Source organism: Typopeltis vanoorti, chromosome 22 (genome assembly GCF_054136105.1).
Source record: "Typopeltis vanoorti isolate ZY-2024b chromosome 22, IOZ_Tvanoo_1.0, whole genome shotgun sequence".
NCBI lineage: Eukaryota > Metazoa > Arthropoda > Arachnida > Uropygi > Thelyphonidae > Typopeltis > Typopeltis vanoorti.
The window spans coordinates 44,687,111-44,707,799 of NC_143570.1; the positions used below are offsets into that span (position 1 = coordinate 44,687,111).

Sequence of the window (20,689 nt, forward strand, 5' to 3'; positions counted from 1 at the left end):
TAGGTTCGATTCCCTTCGGAGACGTGAGGAGCTGAAGGATCTTCCTCAGCCATAGCCAAGTTAGCCGGTCTTGGGCGCGGGCAGTAGGGTTTTTTCCGCCAGTTTATCTGGTGTTTTTCATCCCACAAGCAGGCAAACCGGCCCCGTGAACACACAGGGATACAGCCAAGAATACCTTGAGGCATAGGAGTGACCATTCTATCCTCGTATTTCGGTTACGAAATCCAAGCATGCTTGGAAGGTTGTGGGCCCCTTAAAGGCCTGTTAAAGCCATTGGGATAGGATAGATGGATATGGATAATGAGTGCATCTAGTGTAAATGAATTTAAGGGAAGGTATGATAGCTGGATTGGATAATTTACAGCCTTCCTCGATGAGTCCTTGACTCCCTGGAGGTCTCAGATAATAATAATATGCATACCGTGCTTCAGTAAAGGAGTCGTGTGACACAATGGGAACCAAGAAAATAATGCTAATCGTATTGTATTAAATTGTACTACATTATTCAGTATTATCGCAATGTTTATCGTATGTGACAACTTTTACAACACTACGAAACAGAATAAAATATTTGGCTTATCAGATCACTTTCTCCGGAAGTAATGATTCTTAAAAGTAGAGTAATTACTAAAACTAACAAATGCTTTATCATATGCATCCTAAAATACTCTTCGTCAAGGCATAATTCACAAAACCCTTTTACTAAAGTTTTCGTATTGCCACACTGCCGCTTCAATTATAGTAAGATGAACAAATTTATTACAGTCAATATAACATGTGCAATACATTTTTATCACAATGTTCTCCAAATATTTGACGGTATTGTCATTTATACAGTAAGATCAAAACCAGTTGTCTCCACTAAGTCAGAAGACTCATTGTAAACGACCCATTATTCACACACAATGCCCATTATACCTATCTATAAACTCAATCCCCCAACGAAACTCACAACCACCCATTCACCACCGTCCAAGCGAAACAGTTTTAACACACTTGCTTACCACATTCTTACAAATTTCCATGGGTGAACCCTCATTCTCTCCCTTCCTGCCATGTACTGAAAAAAAAGGCTTCAGTGTCGATCTTAAGAAACTCCTTTAATAACTTATATGCTTCTATCATATCTGCTCTCTTTCACTTATCAGCTAGTTTTTGAAGCTCGCTGACCGGCAATCTGTTCTCATAGGGAGGATATTGCATAGACTGAAATAGTCTGTCACTTGCCTCTGGATCCTCTCCCCCACAATTAAGTTAGCCACAAAGTGCAGTTGCCCTGTGTGAAATTGGTAAAATACAAATAATTTGGCATGTGTTCCAATTGCTCGTAAATGTGAGAGTTTTTCCAGTATTAAATATTTTTCTTTTTATTTGACATTTGCTTTATTTTATATTTTAAAGTTTAATAACGGCTGATCAGAGTAATTTCATTGTTGAAGAACGTTATTGTCCATTATGACAGGGAAAGAATATTGTCTGGGAAAATAAATGCGGCTATGAACCATGCTCCACACCAAACACTTGCTTTGGTGGCATCCACACACTCTTGTTGAAGTGGTAGTCTTTCAACAAGTGTGTGTGTGGAGGGGGGGGGGGGAGAATGCAGACAAATTGAGAAATTGATCGCCAATAAAATAAACTCGTAAAAAAGCATCCGCACTCGGAATCGACTTGTCGACATTGAAGATAATTACTACTATAGTAGATAATACATCATATGAACTAATATTACACTCGCAAAAGATATATAGTATTGGAAACACTATTATTTCAACTAAATAGATGAATTCCGAATAAAAATCTTACCTCGCTAACAATTGTACTCTTGTAGAAACTGTCATCATATTCCCACTCTGAGCAGAAAATCCGCTTAGTACCATTAAACGAGCTTTCATTTTTCCCTTGAACTACAAATTCGAACACTTCGCACTGGCTGTGGTATATTTTGCCACCTACAGTATCTTTCGGAAGGCTCCAATTCTTCCATTCTTCCACAGTTGTTGTGTTCCTCAGTTCCAAAGGACGCGCACACCAATGGTCCACATCTGGAGCTAAAAATGCCATAGCAAGATTATGCCATGCAGAAAATATGCTTGTAACGAATGCAAAGATGAAAACCATTCGTTGCCATCTTCCATATCTTCCATACACATCAGAGATATCGCTATCAGAGGATGGTGATTTTGGTACGTCTGCCATGACCATATCTATTCACGATGCTCCTTACCGTATATTTCCTTGGATTCTAATGTCTTCTGAAATTGTTAACAAAAATATACATATCATTATCTGAACAAAATAAAATAAAACTAATATTGACTATATCATGGAAATTAATAGCAACAGCTAATATTCAAGCCTAAAAATAGCTATGAAAAACTGCGTCAACAGGAATTATAAATACGATCATGTGAAATTCTTACTCAATTATCTAATTACTGAATCGTAAAGCTTAAGTTTCCTAAACGAACAAAAAATTTATTAGGATTCTTGTTGATGACTACTGAAATCCATGCCATAAAGAGAAACAGCCAAATAGCTTCCATCTCAGTCTCCATATGCATAGATTCATTATCATCATCATCAGATGCCGTATGGTCACTTAGCTCTTCGACAGTGTCCTCGTGCATATGAAAAGCAACAATCCTATCAGACTTCTTTAGTGTTTCATTCTGATGGGTTCTAATTGTTATTTCACGTTTTATTCAGTGATTATATTGACATCAGTTGAAATTATGGTCAAGGTAATTGAAGTCATGATGCTAGTTTTAATTGACTGTGTTCTCCAATGAACTTACGGAAAGAAACTTTGCCGTTCATGATGAGATCTGCTATTAGTTAAAAAGTCCTTACTAATGTTATTTTACTACAGTACTATGAATATCAAAATCCAGGTTTTTCAACTAACTGTTGATTGCTAAAGAGACATAGGAATTTTGATTTCTGAGTCCTTATCATGCATGCCAAGTATGATAAGGATGCAGTACCCCAAAAATAATATTCATGTGAAAGCAAACTTGTGACTTCTTTACTAACGGAGAGATATTTGCCAAGCTGTGACATACAGTATTGTTTATTAGTTGTTAATATGATTTTATAAATGGAAAAATAAATAAATAAATAAATAAAATAATATATATATATATATATATATATATATATATATAAACGTTATGAAACTAGAACTATTTCAACAAGAACACAAACACACCAGGAAAGCAAATTAATCTTTCTTAAAACACAACAGAAAGAAGAGCATAAACTTTCATGAATTGGCACAGTGGAACTGGGAGGAGAAGGAAAGAGTTTGTTCATGCAGATTGTCTAAACCATATCTGATGGAATAGGGTCATTAATCCTTATTCCCGTAATATCTTAAGTTTGTACATTGCGCACAGGGGCAGTTCGTGCATATGCACTGTGGAATTGCAGCACCCCCAATTTTTCTGGATATATAAATATATTTATTCATATTTGCTTGTAATATTTAATTTTATCATCAACAATCCTATACAATTATCTTATTTTGCATAAAAAATAATAAAAATCCATCTTGTAGGCACTTAGGAGGGCGAAGAACGCTAGCAGCACTGTGTTTATCACAGTGTCATATTGCTATGCGCACAAGCATATGCACGTGATAGTGAGATGTGAGCTATTAGCGTAATGCGGCACTGTCCATTGCGCAGTTCCACTGTTGTTTATATGCAGTTTGCGCCAGTAGAAAAAAAAAAATAGTAGAGTGTTCGTAGTGCTTATCGCGTATAATCCGTCTCTATAATATGTTTGTTATAGTTTTTATTTTAGAACATTATTGGGATATTGACAATTATGACCTCAGAATTTTTAAGTAATTTTGAATTATACTGAACTGTATAATTTTATCGATAATAAACAATATTTTTTCATGTTTACATTTTTTTAAATGTTTACCATAATTTGGTATTTTATCCAAACACTTATACACTGTACTTACAGTGCGTATGTATATTTTGAAAGTTGCAGCATTCTCCTCGATTTCAAGCCACGAGCCGCCACTGATTGCGTATGTTCTTACGCAATGTACAAATCATAGTCATACTTATCCTGTTTTTCAGAATGAAGAAAACCAAAGTTTCCCGGAGGGGAAAACCCTACAACTAACTTACGTAATCGGCTAACTCGACTTCAGATGACTGATAAATTGTTCATGGAGTCCTACATGGAATTCGAACCCAGGTCTTTCCAGTCAAAGGCCTTTGTCGAAACCGACTGAGCTACAGAAGCTCTTTTCATTCGTACACCTTACTGAACTGTATCGATGGCTCACATTAGGTCATAAAAACTAATCGAAATGAAACTCATTCCGTTGAGAAGTTATAAGAATAGTAATCTTTGTGTTGTAATAGTATTTGTATACTTTGGGTTCGAAAGTTGGGAGTGTTTTTAAGTTTTAAACAACGGTAAATGTGTCATTTTCCTTGCATTAAAACCTCTGATTGATGAATGAACTACATTTGCATAAGGACCATTCTGGAGCCATGACAGAGAATAAATAGCATTGTGAATAGAGTACAATTATAGGTTTCGGGAGACTAGTTTTTTTGTTTTTTTTTAGTGGACAAGATAAAACTACTAAAGAATTGGAGAAGATAGCTCTATAAAAGGGGAAAATGGAGGGGGGGGGTCATTCCTTTCTTTCTAGTAAAAAATAATAAACATAAAAGTCACTGAACAAGAATGAACAATTCTGCTTTATTTTTTCTTTTTTACTAGGAAGGAATGAAAACTTCTAAGAATGAAGCTGTTGAACTGGAATTAAGACAGACAATCTTATTTTATATTACACTAAAGCAGCTGATGATATACTCGTAAGTCAAGTGTGAAGTGCTCCAGTCTATGTGTGTATGCGCTCTATCGGAAGAAGAGTCTTTCCAACAAACCTTCAACCTCCAACAAAAGAGTGCACTGTTGTAACTATTACAGAGACATTTCTAAATATTAATTTCTAAATATAAACCTAAATTTCTTTTACAAAAGTGGCACGCTACTAGATAAAAAGAGAAAGACATTGAAAAACTATGTGAGAACATAACATTTACGGTATTTTGTGTTCGTCAACTTATCAAAATGTTGGGGATTAAATTATATAAATAAATACGAAAGAGAATTAAATTAGATAATTTATTTGCGAATCGATTTCAAGTTCTAGAGTAAATGTAAGTTATTGAAATTGTAAGTTATTCTATATTCGTTGTCTAAATTGAAATATCTCCCTGACTTGACGTTTTTATATTCAAGTTATTTGCATTTCGACAATAAAGTACATCATTAATAGTGTAGTGGCATGTTTTTTCTGTTCTTTTTTTTTTTAATAGATAAATATATCTTCTAGCTCCTTTTCATTCCCGGGAGTACACTCGTTTAGCTTTACCTTTCAGGAAATCAGTAGACAGACGACCGTCGCCAGGGTTCAATGGATTGCTAAGGGTCCAAGATAATAGGTAATATTCCTAATCTTAAGCTGTTTATTGGTATGTAGTATTGTGTATTCTATGTCGATTTTGATGAGTTGCTAACTTTAAAAAAAAAGTTCTAATTAGTGATTAGTATCAAACCTATAAGGCATTTCTTCAGCAGCAGCTAAAATGAGATGTAATTGATGAAATTTATAAAATTCCATTCAACAAAATAACAGAAACCCTTGTATATTGTAGCCTTGGTCCATCGCTCCCCAGCAAGCAGTTTGTTCCAGTACGTATCAGGTAGTAAAAATTTCTTCACACACACACCCGACTTCCTGAGCGTTGGCGAAGTGCCATTTCGGAAGGTGAGCCACTGATCGAAACCAGTGATAAAACGTATGCTGAATGAAAGAAAAGTTCTGCTTCCAGCTTCCTGTTTTTTTTTTTTTTTCCTTGCTTCCTAATTGCTGTGCGATCTGGCTTTGTCTGGTTAGAGAAATGCAATACTTGATTTTGAAAAATGGGCTTTACTCTCTAAATCCTACCAAAAATACGATGGGTCTCCTTCGTGGAACTAGAAATGCTACTTCATCCGGGTTAGTCCACCGATTTTGTGTGGTCAGATTGATGGGATGAATGTTTTCAGACTATATGATGCCTCGTTCATATCAGCAGAGAAATGCTAGGAAAATCAGCGTAATGTTGAGCTTCTCAAGTATGACTTCACATGGAACATTTTGACAGCTTCTGTTGACTTTGCCAAAGTAGTGAAGATGACATCGCATAGTTTCCCTTGGATTATCAAGTTCGGGTGATGATCTACGAATGTTTGCAGCTAATCGATCCCTACGCCTACTAATGCGTAGGGATCGATTGAGAGCGGCCATACAAAACTAGGTTGAACCTCAAAGAACGCTGTTGTGGGGCTTGAAAATTTTCAACCAAAGACAATGCATTTCTTGACAATAGTCTATCCTTTCGCTTTGCAATATACCTAAGTTCGAGTTTATTCTAGAATTAAGCAGTTTGGACAATTCATCTAACAATAAAAATCATTTAAGCAGTGAATAAAATTATCCGTATATAATTTTCTCTAAAAAATCATTAATCTAGTATATAGAACAGGTATATTTCTTATTATCACACCTTTTAAAAAAAATACAATATAATGAATATTGATACGAGAGCTATGCAATACCAAATCATATAGGATGAAACATCGCCGAACTCAATGCAGTCATAAGTATAAATCGATTATCGCACATTGTAAATAAGAATATTGAATTTGCAACTAGATTAGACTATCATACAGAGCCGGCGCTAGGGTCTTTGTCGACCGCATGCAATGTCTATCTAAACGTCCCCTGTAACGATCTGGACGTGTGGTTCTTTTACGATAATAAAAATTTAAATTATTTGAAATTTCTTAAATAAATTTTTAACAGAACAGCCATACGTGGGTTCACTAAATGTAACGAACCGCAGTTGTTGACTAGGCAGGATAATCGTTAAAAACCCGAATATTCAAAAAATTCTCAAAAGTTAAAGCAAATTCTGATAAAGCCACTTCACTTTAATCGTTGAATATAATGATACAGGGATTACAGCCTTCTCACCGATCCGAATCGCTAACAAAATTAAAATGAATTTTAATTAAAGTTAAAATTTATTTGAACTAAAGTTTAAAAAATTCAATTCTTAGTAATTCTTTAGAAAGATAGTTCCACTATTTTTCTAAAAGATAGTGGAACTATCTTTTAGAAAAATAAAAGAAACTAAAAGATAGATGAGAAAATAAGAAAAGAATTCAGAAATAATTAGAACATTTAGTATAAGTATTCTAAAAAATAACATCTTTACAGAATAACAGAAAATAAATTAAATTATATAAATATACTTGAAATATTTTTTAATTAAAATTTTAGGGTTTTTGATTTCATATTCATAAAATTAGAAATAATGGTCTTAACGTCTAATTCCGCACATATATCATTTTCAATAGCTATTAACGCCAAACTAACAAGCCATTTTTGTGACACATACTTGTTCTTAAGTAGGTTTTATTCAATTTCAACTTGGAAAAGGAACGTTCACTGCTCGCTACACTAACACGTAAGGTTAATAGTATTCTTAAAGCAATTGAAAAGTTAGGGAAAGATAAATTATTGGACACAATAAAAAAATTAAAAATATCGAAATGGTTTTGAATATTTAAATTATCCTTAAAAATATCCCGGAAAGCACATAACTCGTCATATAGTTCTATTGCATTTATGTCATTATTGTCGCCGTCCTTCAAGAGAATCTCTAAATCGTCACAATTTTTTCGTAAATTTTCGTTATTAATTTGTAGTAATCTATACAAGAAATTGAAATTAGCATAATATGTTTTAGTTGTTCAAAACATTCTATTAACGAACACATTGCAACGTCTAGAAGTGTATAAAATACATTCACTCTAAATTTATCTTCTTGCGATTGTGGCGTTTCGTCATGATGCTCGTAGTCAAATTGTCGGGTCTTCTTTCGTCGTCGAACTTCCGTACCAGTTTTAAATTCTTGTTCTCTGTCCACCTCTTCACTCAGTTCTTTTGCCGTTTTTAGAACTTCTTTAAAATTTGTATCTGATCGATACTCTTGTAAGAATATTTTTAAGTTTTCGATAGATTCTAAAGCAAGTGTAATGTTCATATTTTTGTCTTGAAACATTTTACTCACAGGGTTTATTCTGTTAAGTAAATAAATTTGTAGTCCTTTATTTTAGCACATAAATGTTTGTGCTTCATGCTGACTTTCTTTATTAAAATTTTCATTATTTATAATTTCAAAAAGTGCATCATAAATTTCTCCTGACTGATATCGTAGAGGGCGGATTGCATTAATTTTACTTTCCCATCGCGTTTCTGATGGTTGTTTCAATGTCAATTTTTTTACGAACTCAGCATGAAGGACATTTCATTCTCTTACAAACGCTGGGCAATCCTTTATAAGGATTGCCCAACGTTTGTAAGAGAATGAAAAGAAATTGTATATTTCTTAAATAATTGCAAAGAAACTAATTGTATCTGCATTCACTTTGGATGCATCGTTAATGATTAAATTTAGAGTATGAGCAGCACATGACACGTAAAAAGCTCGAGGAGTTTTGTTTGAAAACAAATTTTGAAACCCATATTTTTTCCCTTTCATATTTGCCCCATTGTCATACACTTGACCTCACATATCTTCAATGGGAATGTTCCATTTTCCCAGTTGTTCCATTATTGTTGCATATAAACCACATCCTGTGGAATCTGATATATCTGCAAAACCTAAAAAGGTTTCCCTGATCTTGACAATTCCATTGTCACAGGAAACAAAGTGAATAATAATGGTCATTTGTTCTGTTTTACTTACATTAGGTGTGCAGTCAAAAATTATGGAATAATGTTTAGATTTTCGAATTGATAATAAAATTGTTTCTCTGATTGCATTACCTAAAGTTTCCAATATTTCATTTTGACTGTCTTTACTCAAATAGTGTACTCTATTGTTTCTTTGTAGGGTTATTTCAACATGATTTTCCATAACGGGATCAAACTTCTCAAACAGTTCGACTAATTTTTAAAAATTGCCGTTATTCCTTTCATATAATTTATCAGATGATCCGCGAAAAGCTAAATTTTGGCTGCCAAGGAATTTTATAATTTCAATCAAGGGTTCTAAAACACTCGTCCAATGTTTCTTTTCCATTGAGTCTGGCAATCAATAGTAGTTTTGTTTTTTAAATTTTTATCAAGTTCCTTTCATTTAAAGAAATGTTTCATGTGAGTTAAACTAGTCTCATGTCTATGCAAAGTTGTACTTACATTTCTCCAATCGTTATAACCTTCTACAAGACTACTTGATTCGATAGGTGGGAAAGGTTTGCAACAAAAGCAAAAAACAGAATTTAAAGTTTCGGAATAAATGAGCCATGTTCTTTGCACGAGCTCCGCATTTTCCAATTATAATACGTGTCGCCAAATTTATGACCATATGTATCTCTGGGATATATTATATTTTTCTTTTGAACAGGCCCCATTTCAATTAAAACAACTCGGAATTTTTCATCAATATTTCCCCATTCACCTGGATCTTCTAAATTTACAGAGACTAACAATGTGTTAATTTCGTGGTCAACTACAACTAAATCTTCTCCTAACTGTTTTTCGCTTAAATCATGCGTCTTGTTATCTTGTTCAATGGTTGCAGTAGTACTTTCATGCAAACTGGATGATGTGCGCGGTTCTTCAACTCTGATTTCTGATGTATCGAGTTGGTTACAATCTGCATCAGAATATTTTAACAAATTTATTAAGAGCCCCCAGTTTCTTTCTTAACATCTGCTTCTTTCGCAGCATGACGCTTACGATTTTGTGCACCAGATAACTTTTTTTTTTAAATTTTTGATTCCATTTCTATTTTATACCCACAAGAAATTATTACACAACACGACACAGAGACGAAATAACAGTCCGTACTGCGCTACTGTCAGTAGCCTACTGAGATGCGTACCATATGACTGGTTAACTAGCAACAAATGTTTTGTACGAAAATTCGTTTCTGCACACGAAAACCGTTCACCATTTCACTTTAGATAGACTGCAGTAGACACAACATTCTGTAGGCAAGCATTTAGCCTGGTCTCGCTGCAAAATTGTAAACAGCCGGCTGATCAAAGAGGCGGCAATATACAATTTTTGAAAATTTTTATTCGGTGTATCCGGCATTATTTATTTTAATATTGATCATTCTAAGAATTTTTTGTTTTCATGATAAAAATTTTGTTTCTTAAAAATGAACTTATGAACGGTGCCCCGGCGGCGACGCCCGCATGCATCGCATGTCCGCTTCCGCTGGCCCTGCTATCATGAACAATAAAATTTCTATTGTCAGCAGGATTATTTTTTCTTGGTGAAGAAAGTTTAGCAGGTACTGCATACATCGTTTCATGGTTTACTTAATTCAATCATCAGAAACTGCATAAAACATTCATCTCTTTGACAGTTGTTTTTAAAGTTCAGTGATCAACAAATGAACAAGGGTCTTCTAGTTTCTTTCTTTCTTTCTTTCTTTTTTTTTTTTGAAACAGATAATCTTCAATAGTTAATTATATACGGGTGTGTGTGTGTGTGGTGCTTCAGGTGATAATTAAATTACATCTTAATCATGTTGGTCTCGATTATTCGGTGATAATAAGCTGCTTATCTACTTAAACAGTGGGTCATATCAGCTCCAAATAATAACCACTTTGTAATTCTAATGATAGTATAACCACCATTAATCTCTTCTTTTATTTTAATACTGAACATTAAACTAGATATATTCTCAATGACATGTCAGGATTTGTTTAATTATTTGATTTTATAGCAGAGAAAAGAAATTTAAAAAATATCCATGATATCAAATTGATCATGATTTTTTTTTTTTTTTTTTTTTGCTTGTTTGATATTTTCTAGCGGAGTAACATACATGAAAACACACAACACAAATACAGTGATAGTAAAATAAAGACACCAACATGCGCATAATCTTGAGAATTAAACATTTTTTCATTATAAAACAATTCGTGCATAATTATCTGGTATACTCTAAATGTCATAACTTGTAATTACTATCATTCTTTAGGTGAAACTCTCCAACAAAGATTCTAACACCACTATAGACCAATACTGGACATGATGAAATTTACATAATCCAGGAGCCTTACTCTGAAGACCAAATAAAATATTTCAAGCCACTTCACGCCTCCCATATGCACAATGGCGACTCACATCGGACGAGTGAAATTGTCTGCCACGATTTTCATAACTATCCATGCAACCGTGGAATCCGAACTCAAATACCGGTTAGAAAGCGGACAAAACTATGTACTCGATCAACCAGGCCAGCGAATTTTCAATAAAGGAGAAATATATTTATAATACAACGATATTTTTAATCACAAATTAAAAAAAAATATCTCTATTGAATTGGTAACATAAAAATGATCTGTTTCCCTCATATAAGTATGTATGTCTGGAGGATCCTTCTTTTGAGGTGTCCCCCCCCCCCACTTCTGATTTTTCCACTATTTCAAACAATAAAAAAAACTCGCATTCACAAAACATCATATGGTACATGAACTATTTGTTGGGCATTATTCCCATCACGATAACGCAAATCGAAAACTACTTCTATACAAATTTCATCCAAGAAACCAATCAAAATTTTTTTAGGTAAAAAAAACGATCATATTTATGCATGACATGAACATTAATATTACGTCTTGAATGGCAATGAAGCACTGCAGTGAATGTTTGCCGCTTTTGCGACCGAACGTTAGCAGTAAAAGCTTGTAGCCGTAAGGGAAGCTATGCATAAATAAGTGACAACAGGTGCAGTGCTAATTGCAATACGCATAATCTATATCCTTATCGCTACTGCGATAAAATATAGATGATGTATATTGTAATTAAGTATGAAAACATCACAAAAGCCTATTTCCAAGTAACAGTAGCAGAATTGCTTATTTTATTTTTTTTTTTTTAGATGTTTCTTAATTCGATCTAGTTATGCCTTTCTGTTAAAATTGTACGTTAGAATCATTGATGTGTGTGCTAAGGATTTTTTTTTTTTCGTACCTATCTGGAAACTATTCTCTTGAGATTAAACACAGAACTTTTCCCAAACTACTTCATGCCTCCAATAATCAAGGACTGCGGTCTCACACCGGCAAATGAAATTCATCTCCACCTAAAGATAATCGTGAACATCAATGCCCAACAGGATTCGAACCCACAATCCGTAGGTCAAAGAGAATATTACGCTAACCACTCGGTTAACCAAGCAGCCTATTAAAAACACTTCAATTAAGTTCTTTAAATTGATGTTCAACTGTATCAATGTTCAGCAAGAAGTTCATCGATCGTGTCCCACATCTGTTGTAACGTTAATTACTCATCGATTATTTTAAAATATTATTTTACTTATTTCTTGTGGTAATAAGAGTTATTTTTCCTCCTTATATATGTGAGGAATATCTCAAAAAAATCTCACATGTAAAAGAGTAAAACTGCGTCAATTTCTGAAGACGCAAGAGGTTTATAAGCAGCTAGTTTAATGACATTACTTTTTAATAATTAGTGTTAATGCAGAAGGGAATTTACACTGTAAATAATTAAAACCATAATGATAGCCAAGTAGTCACTTCTAAGTTTCAGGCAACCTCCTGTTTCATCGTACTTAAATAAATAATTATAATAAAAAAAGTTATTTATTTCCCCCACACATGAGATATGGCTTATTTCTGTAAATAAACTAAGCAAAACAGTTGGGGATTTAACTGTCAAAATCGGCTGAAAAGAATATGAATGCTTTTCTTTTTGAGCATTTTCAAGATGCTCTTATTTTATTTATCAGATTTAATAAGCTCGGATTTGGCAGACTACCCTCCTGTTTGTTTATTACCTTGTTCCTCTGTCTAAAACTGTTCTCGGAATTGTTATATAGCCAGTTTTCGTAACTTAGTGCTAGGGAAGATAAAGTAGTCTATGCCAGTAGTCTATTATATCTGTTTGTTGTGGGTATTTGTCAGAGGTTTGATTTTTGAGAGAGGAGGAAAAATCACCTAAGACTGGATTGACTTAGTATTCCCATGACGCGAACTTGTTTTATATATTATATAACATCTATATAAAATATAATATTAATAAATAAGTTTAAAAAATGTAGCGACGTATAAGAATACATGACTCCTTGATTTGTGCGATTTATTAAACAGCACAGCAGCTGACAATCACGTTCTGTAGGTTATATTTTATAGATTACATTCCCCCCCCTCCCCAATTTAATAACGATAAGGCCTCAATTCGTCTGCAGTTCTTAGAACTACTTTGTGAACAGCTGTTTGCGAAGTGAAAGTCAGTCGTTTCTGTACTTCCCTCCTCTTTCTTTGTATGTTGGGGGGGGGGGGGGGAATAACGGCTGATACACAATTATTTGAAATGTCCAGAAACCGAGTCGCTTCTCGTTTATACCAGTAGCAGCTCGTGGCTTGAAATCGTGGGGTTGCTGCAACTTTCGAAATAGACATGCAATCATGTAAGTACAGTGTATACGTGTTTGGATAAAATATCAAAATTATGGTAAAATTTTTTTAAAAATTAATTTTTTTTTATAATTCAAAATTACTTTAAAATAAAATATATTCTTTTTTTGTTTCATAAAAAATATTGTTTATTATCGATAAAATTATACAGTTTAGTATAATTCAAAATTACTTAAAAATTTTGAGGTCATGATTATCAATAATCCCAATAATGTTCTAAAATAAAAACCATAACAAATGTTATGTCTTTAATTGTAATGTCCAAATATTTAAATTTAAAGAGGTCGAGTAAACACGATAAGTACTACGAACACTCTACTACTGGCGCAAACTGCATATAAACAACAGTGGAACTGCGCGACGGACAGTGCCGCATTACGCTAATAGCTCGCATCTCACTATGACATACATATGCTTGCGCGCGTAGCAATATGACACTGTGGTAAACACAGTGCTGCTGGCGTCCTTCGCCCTCCTAAGTGCTACAAGATGGATTTTTATTATTTTTTATACAAAATAAGAGAACTGTATAGGATTGTTGATAATAAAATTAAATATTGCAAGCAAATATAAATAAATTAATAAATATTTATATATCGAGAAAAATTGGGGATGCTGCAGTTCCGCAGTACCTATGCACGAGCCGCTCCTGGTTTATACTGTTGTCGCTGTCGTTACAAGGATAATTTTACGTGAATAAGTATACCTCTGTATATCTCACCTTTCCTACTGTGCATATCAATAAAGCTTTTTCTTGGTATTTCTCAAAGTTAATCAACAGAATGGAAGGTTTTTACAAGGCTCAATAATTAATTCTGAGAAATGTACACTAGTGACCAAAATTGTGGAAAAGTGTATTTTTGAGGTTTGATGGCTCATAACACCACCTTTTTTGATGTAATACCATAAAATTATATATCAACGGAAAGATAATTTAATCAAGAATGTAATGCAACAAAGTTTGTTCAATTATCTCTATTCTATGAAAGGTTATAGCCAAATAACCAGAAAAAAGTAGCACAACTTGTTAGGATGATATGAAGTAGCTTTCCTTCGTTTGAATGTAGCCAATGTAGAAATTCTAATTTCTTCAAATTATGAAGAAATTAGAAGAAAAATTGGTGGAAAAGTAACCAAAGGTGGTATTTCTAAATTTTTGAAGAGGTATAAGGAGATTCAGTCACTACAAAACCAGACTGGTAAAGGCAGGAAAAGGTGCACAACAGCAAGTGATGATAGAAGAATTGAGAGATTGTGCCTACGTGACAGAAGAAAATCTGGGTGTATACAAGATGAAATGGCGCAATACAATGTGAAGTTGAGTGTGCAAGCACTTTTCGGGGCAAAATGCAGCAATTTGGTCTAAATGCTAGAATTCCACGAAAAAGGCCATTTTTATCTCGCAAACAAAGGTTGAAAAGATTAAACTGGGCTATAACTCATGTTAACTGGACAGCAGAACAATGGGACAGACAGTGTTATTTGGAGTGATGAGACCAAAATCTCCATGTTTGGTAGTGATGGCATAAAATACGTAAGGAGAAGAATTGGAGAAGATTTGCATCCTCATTGCATTACACCTACCGTGAAACACCCACTTAGTGTTACGATCTGAGGTTGTATGACATCAAAAGGTGTGGGCAGAATTTGCGTGATTAATGGGAATATAAATGCCACAAAATACATAAATGAAATACTTGAGCCCAAACTGAAGCCTTCCACACGTGATCTTTTCAAAGATAATGAAGCATTTATATTTCAACGGGATTCAGCTCCATGTCATGTTGCTGCTGTGTGCAAAAAGTGGTTTCTAGATGATCATATTCCACTGCTGGGAATAGCCCAGACCTTAACTCAATCGAAAAATCCATGGAGCAGACTAAAGTTAGTCAGTCAGAAGCAACCCAGTAATAAAACCCAATTAATAGAAGCAATAATTCAATCATGGTTTCACATTATAACAGCTGCAGAACTAAAAAAACTTGGTTCACTCCATGGGAAGGGTTTGTAAGGCCGTAATTAACACTAAAGGTTACCCAACTAAGTATTAACTTACATTGTGAAAATTTTTGTATATCTCATTGTTTTACTTTTCTTCTTTCTAACTGCTGTTCTAATAAAAACTCCTTCATAAAAGTTATTGCATTACATTCTTCATTAAATTATCTTTCCATTGATATATGATTTTATGGTATTACTCCAAAAAAAGTGGTGTTATGAGCCATCAAACCTCAGAAATACACTTTTTCCAAAAGGTTTCCACAATTTTGGCCACTAGTGTATATAAACAATCTGCTGTGATGTTGTTAACATTGAACCGTGGGCAGTCGTTTCAATTGAGTCAGGTGAATTTCCTGAATACGAATAATGATTCAAATGTGTATTCTGTGCAAGAATTAATTTTTGCTGTTCTTCTCTTTCATGTTTCAAAACGAAATGTCCAGCGCAAAACTTAGATGTTCTTTATCTGCGAATGTTTTTAAAAAAGAGAAGAAAGGCCAATGTTCGAAATAGCATAACATAAGGAAGATCAGCGTCAAAACACTGAAACAACAACAACAAAAAAAAGATGAAAGAAAACTCTTCAAAATACAGGATCTCACCATTGAGATCCTGTATTTTGAATGCATACAACCATTCACTAAATTAAACTATATGAATAGTCGTTAATTCAATATAATTAAGCTACATTAAATTAATGGCATCTAAATACTCATCTTATGAATCTGTTAAGATATCTATAGCTACAATCACTTTAAGGAAGTTTCTTTCAGTTTTTGTTTTTTTTTTATCATAATTATTATCATATAATATTATTATTATTAATACGAATATAATACGAATATTATTATCATATAATAATATTCGTTTCTAATTTCATTTATCCTGAGAATAGTTCGTCGGTGTTCAAGATCCGAATATTGGTTTAGAAGGAACAGAAGAATTTTCTCTGCCGGAGGTTCCGTAGCTCAGTCGGTATAGACGAAGCCCTTTGGTCGAAAGAGACCTTCATCTGGTCTCTTTCGACTAAAGGAAACTAGGGTTTTTCGTTCCTCAGAACAGAAACCGACCCTGTGAACACACTTCTACAGACAAAAAATACCTCCCCCAACGTCAGGCTCTGTGACAAGTCGATTGAGATCGCGCGTCAAGTCGCATCATGTAAAAATGTCCGACCCCAAATAGATGGGATAAGGCACAAGAGGAAGAAGAATTTTCTCTGTTAGCAGACTTCTGATCTGTACCCTGTAAACCAAAGCCGTTCTGCAAAGTTCACAAGTGAAAATTTACAAAGAGTTGCTTTCCAAGCACATTTATTGGCTGTCCTATTTTAATGCATCAATTCTACGTATAATGGTACTGATACTGGCGCATCAAGACTGATTTCTCTTCCCGACCTCTAACCTGTCCAGTATGTTTTAAGAGTTCATGTGAAGGATTACTATTAAAAAAATAAAAAGCAGCAGCTCACTGAATAAGAAAACAGGATCCAATTGCCACTTTTTTTTCTTTTTTTTCACGAAATTTCTGAATATTCGCGAGATTACTGTACCATTGAAAGGCGTGATTATAAAGGTGGCGCTTACCTTAAAAGCAACCAATCTTAGAAATCTTTGAATTCTAATCAAAAGCTGGTTAAAACTCCACATATCCAAATAGAATTTTCATCGAAAATACACAGCAAGTAGTTAGCTATCAAAGAAATAAAACTAGTGAGCGAACTCTATGAATTTTACTATGTGAAACGGTTTTTATTTTCACAGCTCAATTTTTTTCTATTGCTTACTTAACAAATGACTAAAAATTAATTTATGAATTAATCTTTTTTCTGAAACAATGAATTACAATTTCTTATATAAAGTCATTACAAGCTCTTTCTTCAAAATAATTATACAATGGAACAAGAGAGGGTGGGCGATAAGAGGATCAGGGCGATAATGAACTAATCATCAGTCACACGGATGTCGCAACCGGTATGTACATTCATTAGACAATTTCCTTTATTTTGAGTCACTTCCAGTATTTCGAGATGTGCAACATAATGAAGTTATTGTATTCTGAGATGGATATTAATAAGAGCTTTCTACTAATTTGATTTAAATTTAACTATAAGTCAGTAAAAAGCACCGTTATATAATTCTGGAGAAACAACAAAGAAAAAATAAATAAAGACGTTGAGCAAATGTGTCTATGAGATATGTGTTTACTAAATTGCATCGATATAGTTTAAAAGTAGTCCTTTGGATGGATCTAGAAAAACGGTTTTGGTTGATTTAGTTTTATTAGGAAAATGTTCATCTAAAAATAAAAAAGGAGCGACCCAGATTTTATTTATGTATTCTACAAAATGCAAAGAATTTTCACGAAATACAAGAAGACAGCACTTCTTTGATGAAACTCACGATTTATACTTTTATGAAATAGAAGCTCGTATTCTTTCTGATATAAGTTGAAGAAAAAAAATCAGCGACAGCAATTAAACTTTCTGTTTAAAAATGCACTTCAAAAGGATGTTTACAGGCTTTATTGTTCTTTGTGCAACTGCAGTGTTTTTAAGTAAGAATTATATTTCATCTGCAGTTTGTCATTATAAACAAAAAAAAAAAAAAACATGTTATTGGTTGGATTGCTTCATTTAATGAGGACTTCGCTATAATGGCAGTGTGTTTAAGGCTTTTATTATTATTATTTTTTTTTTACTAACAAAATAAAAACAACCGCGTTCGCTATTCAGGTTATAACTAAACTTCGAGAGCACTAATATGAGACAAAGTTCAAGGTGACTATACGAAATAGGATGTCATCGGATACTCGTTGTCATTTGCAAGCGATCTATTAATTGTGTCTTCATGTCCTTTCCCATGATACCGTAATAAAAGAGATCACGTTCAGTCATTATGAGGGTTTCTTTCTTTTTATATGCAGTGACATACGGGAAACAATACCTCAAAATTTTAATTTTTCACAGCATATTCTCTCTCTAAACACACACAAGTATATTCAATATTTTCATGATGTATTCTGAGTTTCACACGTATATGACTTCAGACAGTCCCATATTTCAACAACTTAGTAGAAAAATAGAAATAATTCAAATGCAGGATAACGTCCTTTCACCTCTTGTTTTTCCCATTAAAGACATCCTAAAATCATATACTGCTAGAGTGGAAGAGAACTTATCCCTGCGGAGGTAGCAGCTGATCTCGAAGGTTATATAAATATTCTTACACATATCCAGTGTATAGCTTGGAGGTCATGAGTAGCTGCGCATGCATATATTACGAGTGATATTCTACACTGTTTATGCAGTCAGTTTTGGTTTAACACGTGTTATGTTAAGATGTGTGATATTTGATAGTAAATTGTATCCGAGAGATAACGCGAACTCCGATGTCAGTATAGTATTGGTTTAGTTTTTTCTTCTTTGTTCAATAATTTCTGGATTGTAACTGAAAATAAATAAGCCATGTATTATATTTGGAGTTTTTTTTTCCTAAAAAACACTGCAATTTTTTTCGAGTGCGACCGCCGCAGAGTTAAGAAACACTTATGCAACAGAAAGGGGGGGGGGGGGGTTCTCTAGAACGTAGCATGTTCACAAAAGAAGTCGAAATATTTAGAATTTCTCAATAAGGAGAGTGGACACCTCTTTAAATTGTCTTAAAAGAATGATTTGAAATTTTCTGAAAAAATAATTATTGATTTTTCTTGTATTTAAACATGTAGTAGTGAATATTATATTGAATTATTGAAGGTGCAAAAACAGAAATGGGTTTATTTTAAAAAAATAATATCAAAACTACATATACCTAAAGAAGGCGAGAGTTTTTAATTTTTGTGTAACTTTTTAGGATAAGCTTTAATAAGTGGGAAGAAAAATAGGAAATAAGCACACTAATGCCGGATATTTTTAACAGGAGTTTTAGATTTTTTTTTTTTAAATTTTAGATCAACGTACAGAATAAAGTAGTTTGCATTAAATATAGCACTTTGAAATTTTAAGATAGAATAGTTATAGTGTTGAATTAATTTTCAACCATCGAATTTCAGTTTTTAACTAATGAAGCATCAATAGTTTTTAATGATGTTTAAAAAAAAAAATCTTTGTTTTTCTAATAAAGTTTAACAAAAAAAATTATGTTAAACCTTTGTTTTTATCTATAAAACTTTTCCTAGCATAAAATTTATGCTAGGAAAAGTTGAGTCCTTTATCATTTCTTTTATTCGTCACTTAACCTCTCAACTTCGTTCAATTTTGCAAGAATACTAAGGTTAACAAAGTATTCGTTTTAGTGAAAGACTCCTATACTATAGTATGAAGTTTGGAAAAAAAAAAAGATTCGGTATTATTCGGTGAATTTAACAACATATATCTATGTCTGTATTCTTTCAACGACAGTTAAGTGTATTAAATGCACACGACATCTGTGTGTGAAAACCTCACAGTAAGTTTCATTGTAGATCTCATAAAATGAAGAAAATACAAAACGTACTATTTATAATAAGCATGTTCGACTTACCAAAGTCAAACATTGTTAACTTTAAGCAATCATTGTCTGTTTGCTTAAAGTTAACAATGGATCAACAACGGCTAATCAGCGGTGATTTGGTGTAAGAAAAAAGAACACGTGAACTTGCCATTCCCATAAATTACACTGTCACAGGAAATACTGCCCCATAGATTATAATATTGTAATCTCGCATTTCACTCACAATTAATTGAAAGGTGACAACTATTTGCAACAGTACAACTAATGTGGAATTATTGCACTAGAAACAGTGTCAGCGGTGATTCAATGCCGTATCCTTTTCTTACTATATAAAAAACAGTCCCTTCCGTTTGCAGCGACCACTTCCATAAAGTCTTTCTGTACACAGCAAAAGTTAAAGAATAAATCAAATTTCAAAGTATGACGTAAACCTGTGTCCAATTGACGATGTTATATGACCAACTTGTGATATGAAAGATCAGAAACTCAGATGTTTAGCTCAGTAAACTAGATCATGATAGTCGAGTTGAAACCTTGGGTTGAAAGAAAAATGATAATAAAAAAAAAAAAAGAATATTACCATTTTGACCAAAACAGATATTCAAAGCATTTACTTGGAGATATTCGATATCTTAAGATATCGT

General features: G+C 33.4%; 1 protein-coding gene across 1 annotated transcript in view; it reads right to left on the reverse strand.

Moving 5' to 3' along the window:
- The window catches only part of LOC150094374 (organic cation transporter protein-like), a 301,836-nt gene that overhangs the window by 249,602 nt on the left and 31,545 nt on the right, over positions 1-20,689 (reverse strand). Inside the window, exon 2 of the mRNA XM_090412194.1 lies at positions 1,807-2,255. Coding sequence (XP_090268320.1) covers positions 1,807-2,205 — 399 coding nt within the window. The 5' untranslated portion in view covers positions 2,206-2,255. The remainder of the gene's footprint in view (positions 1-1,806; positions 2,256-20,689) is intronic.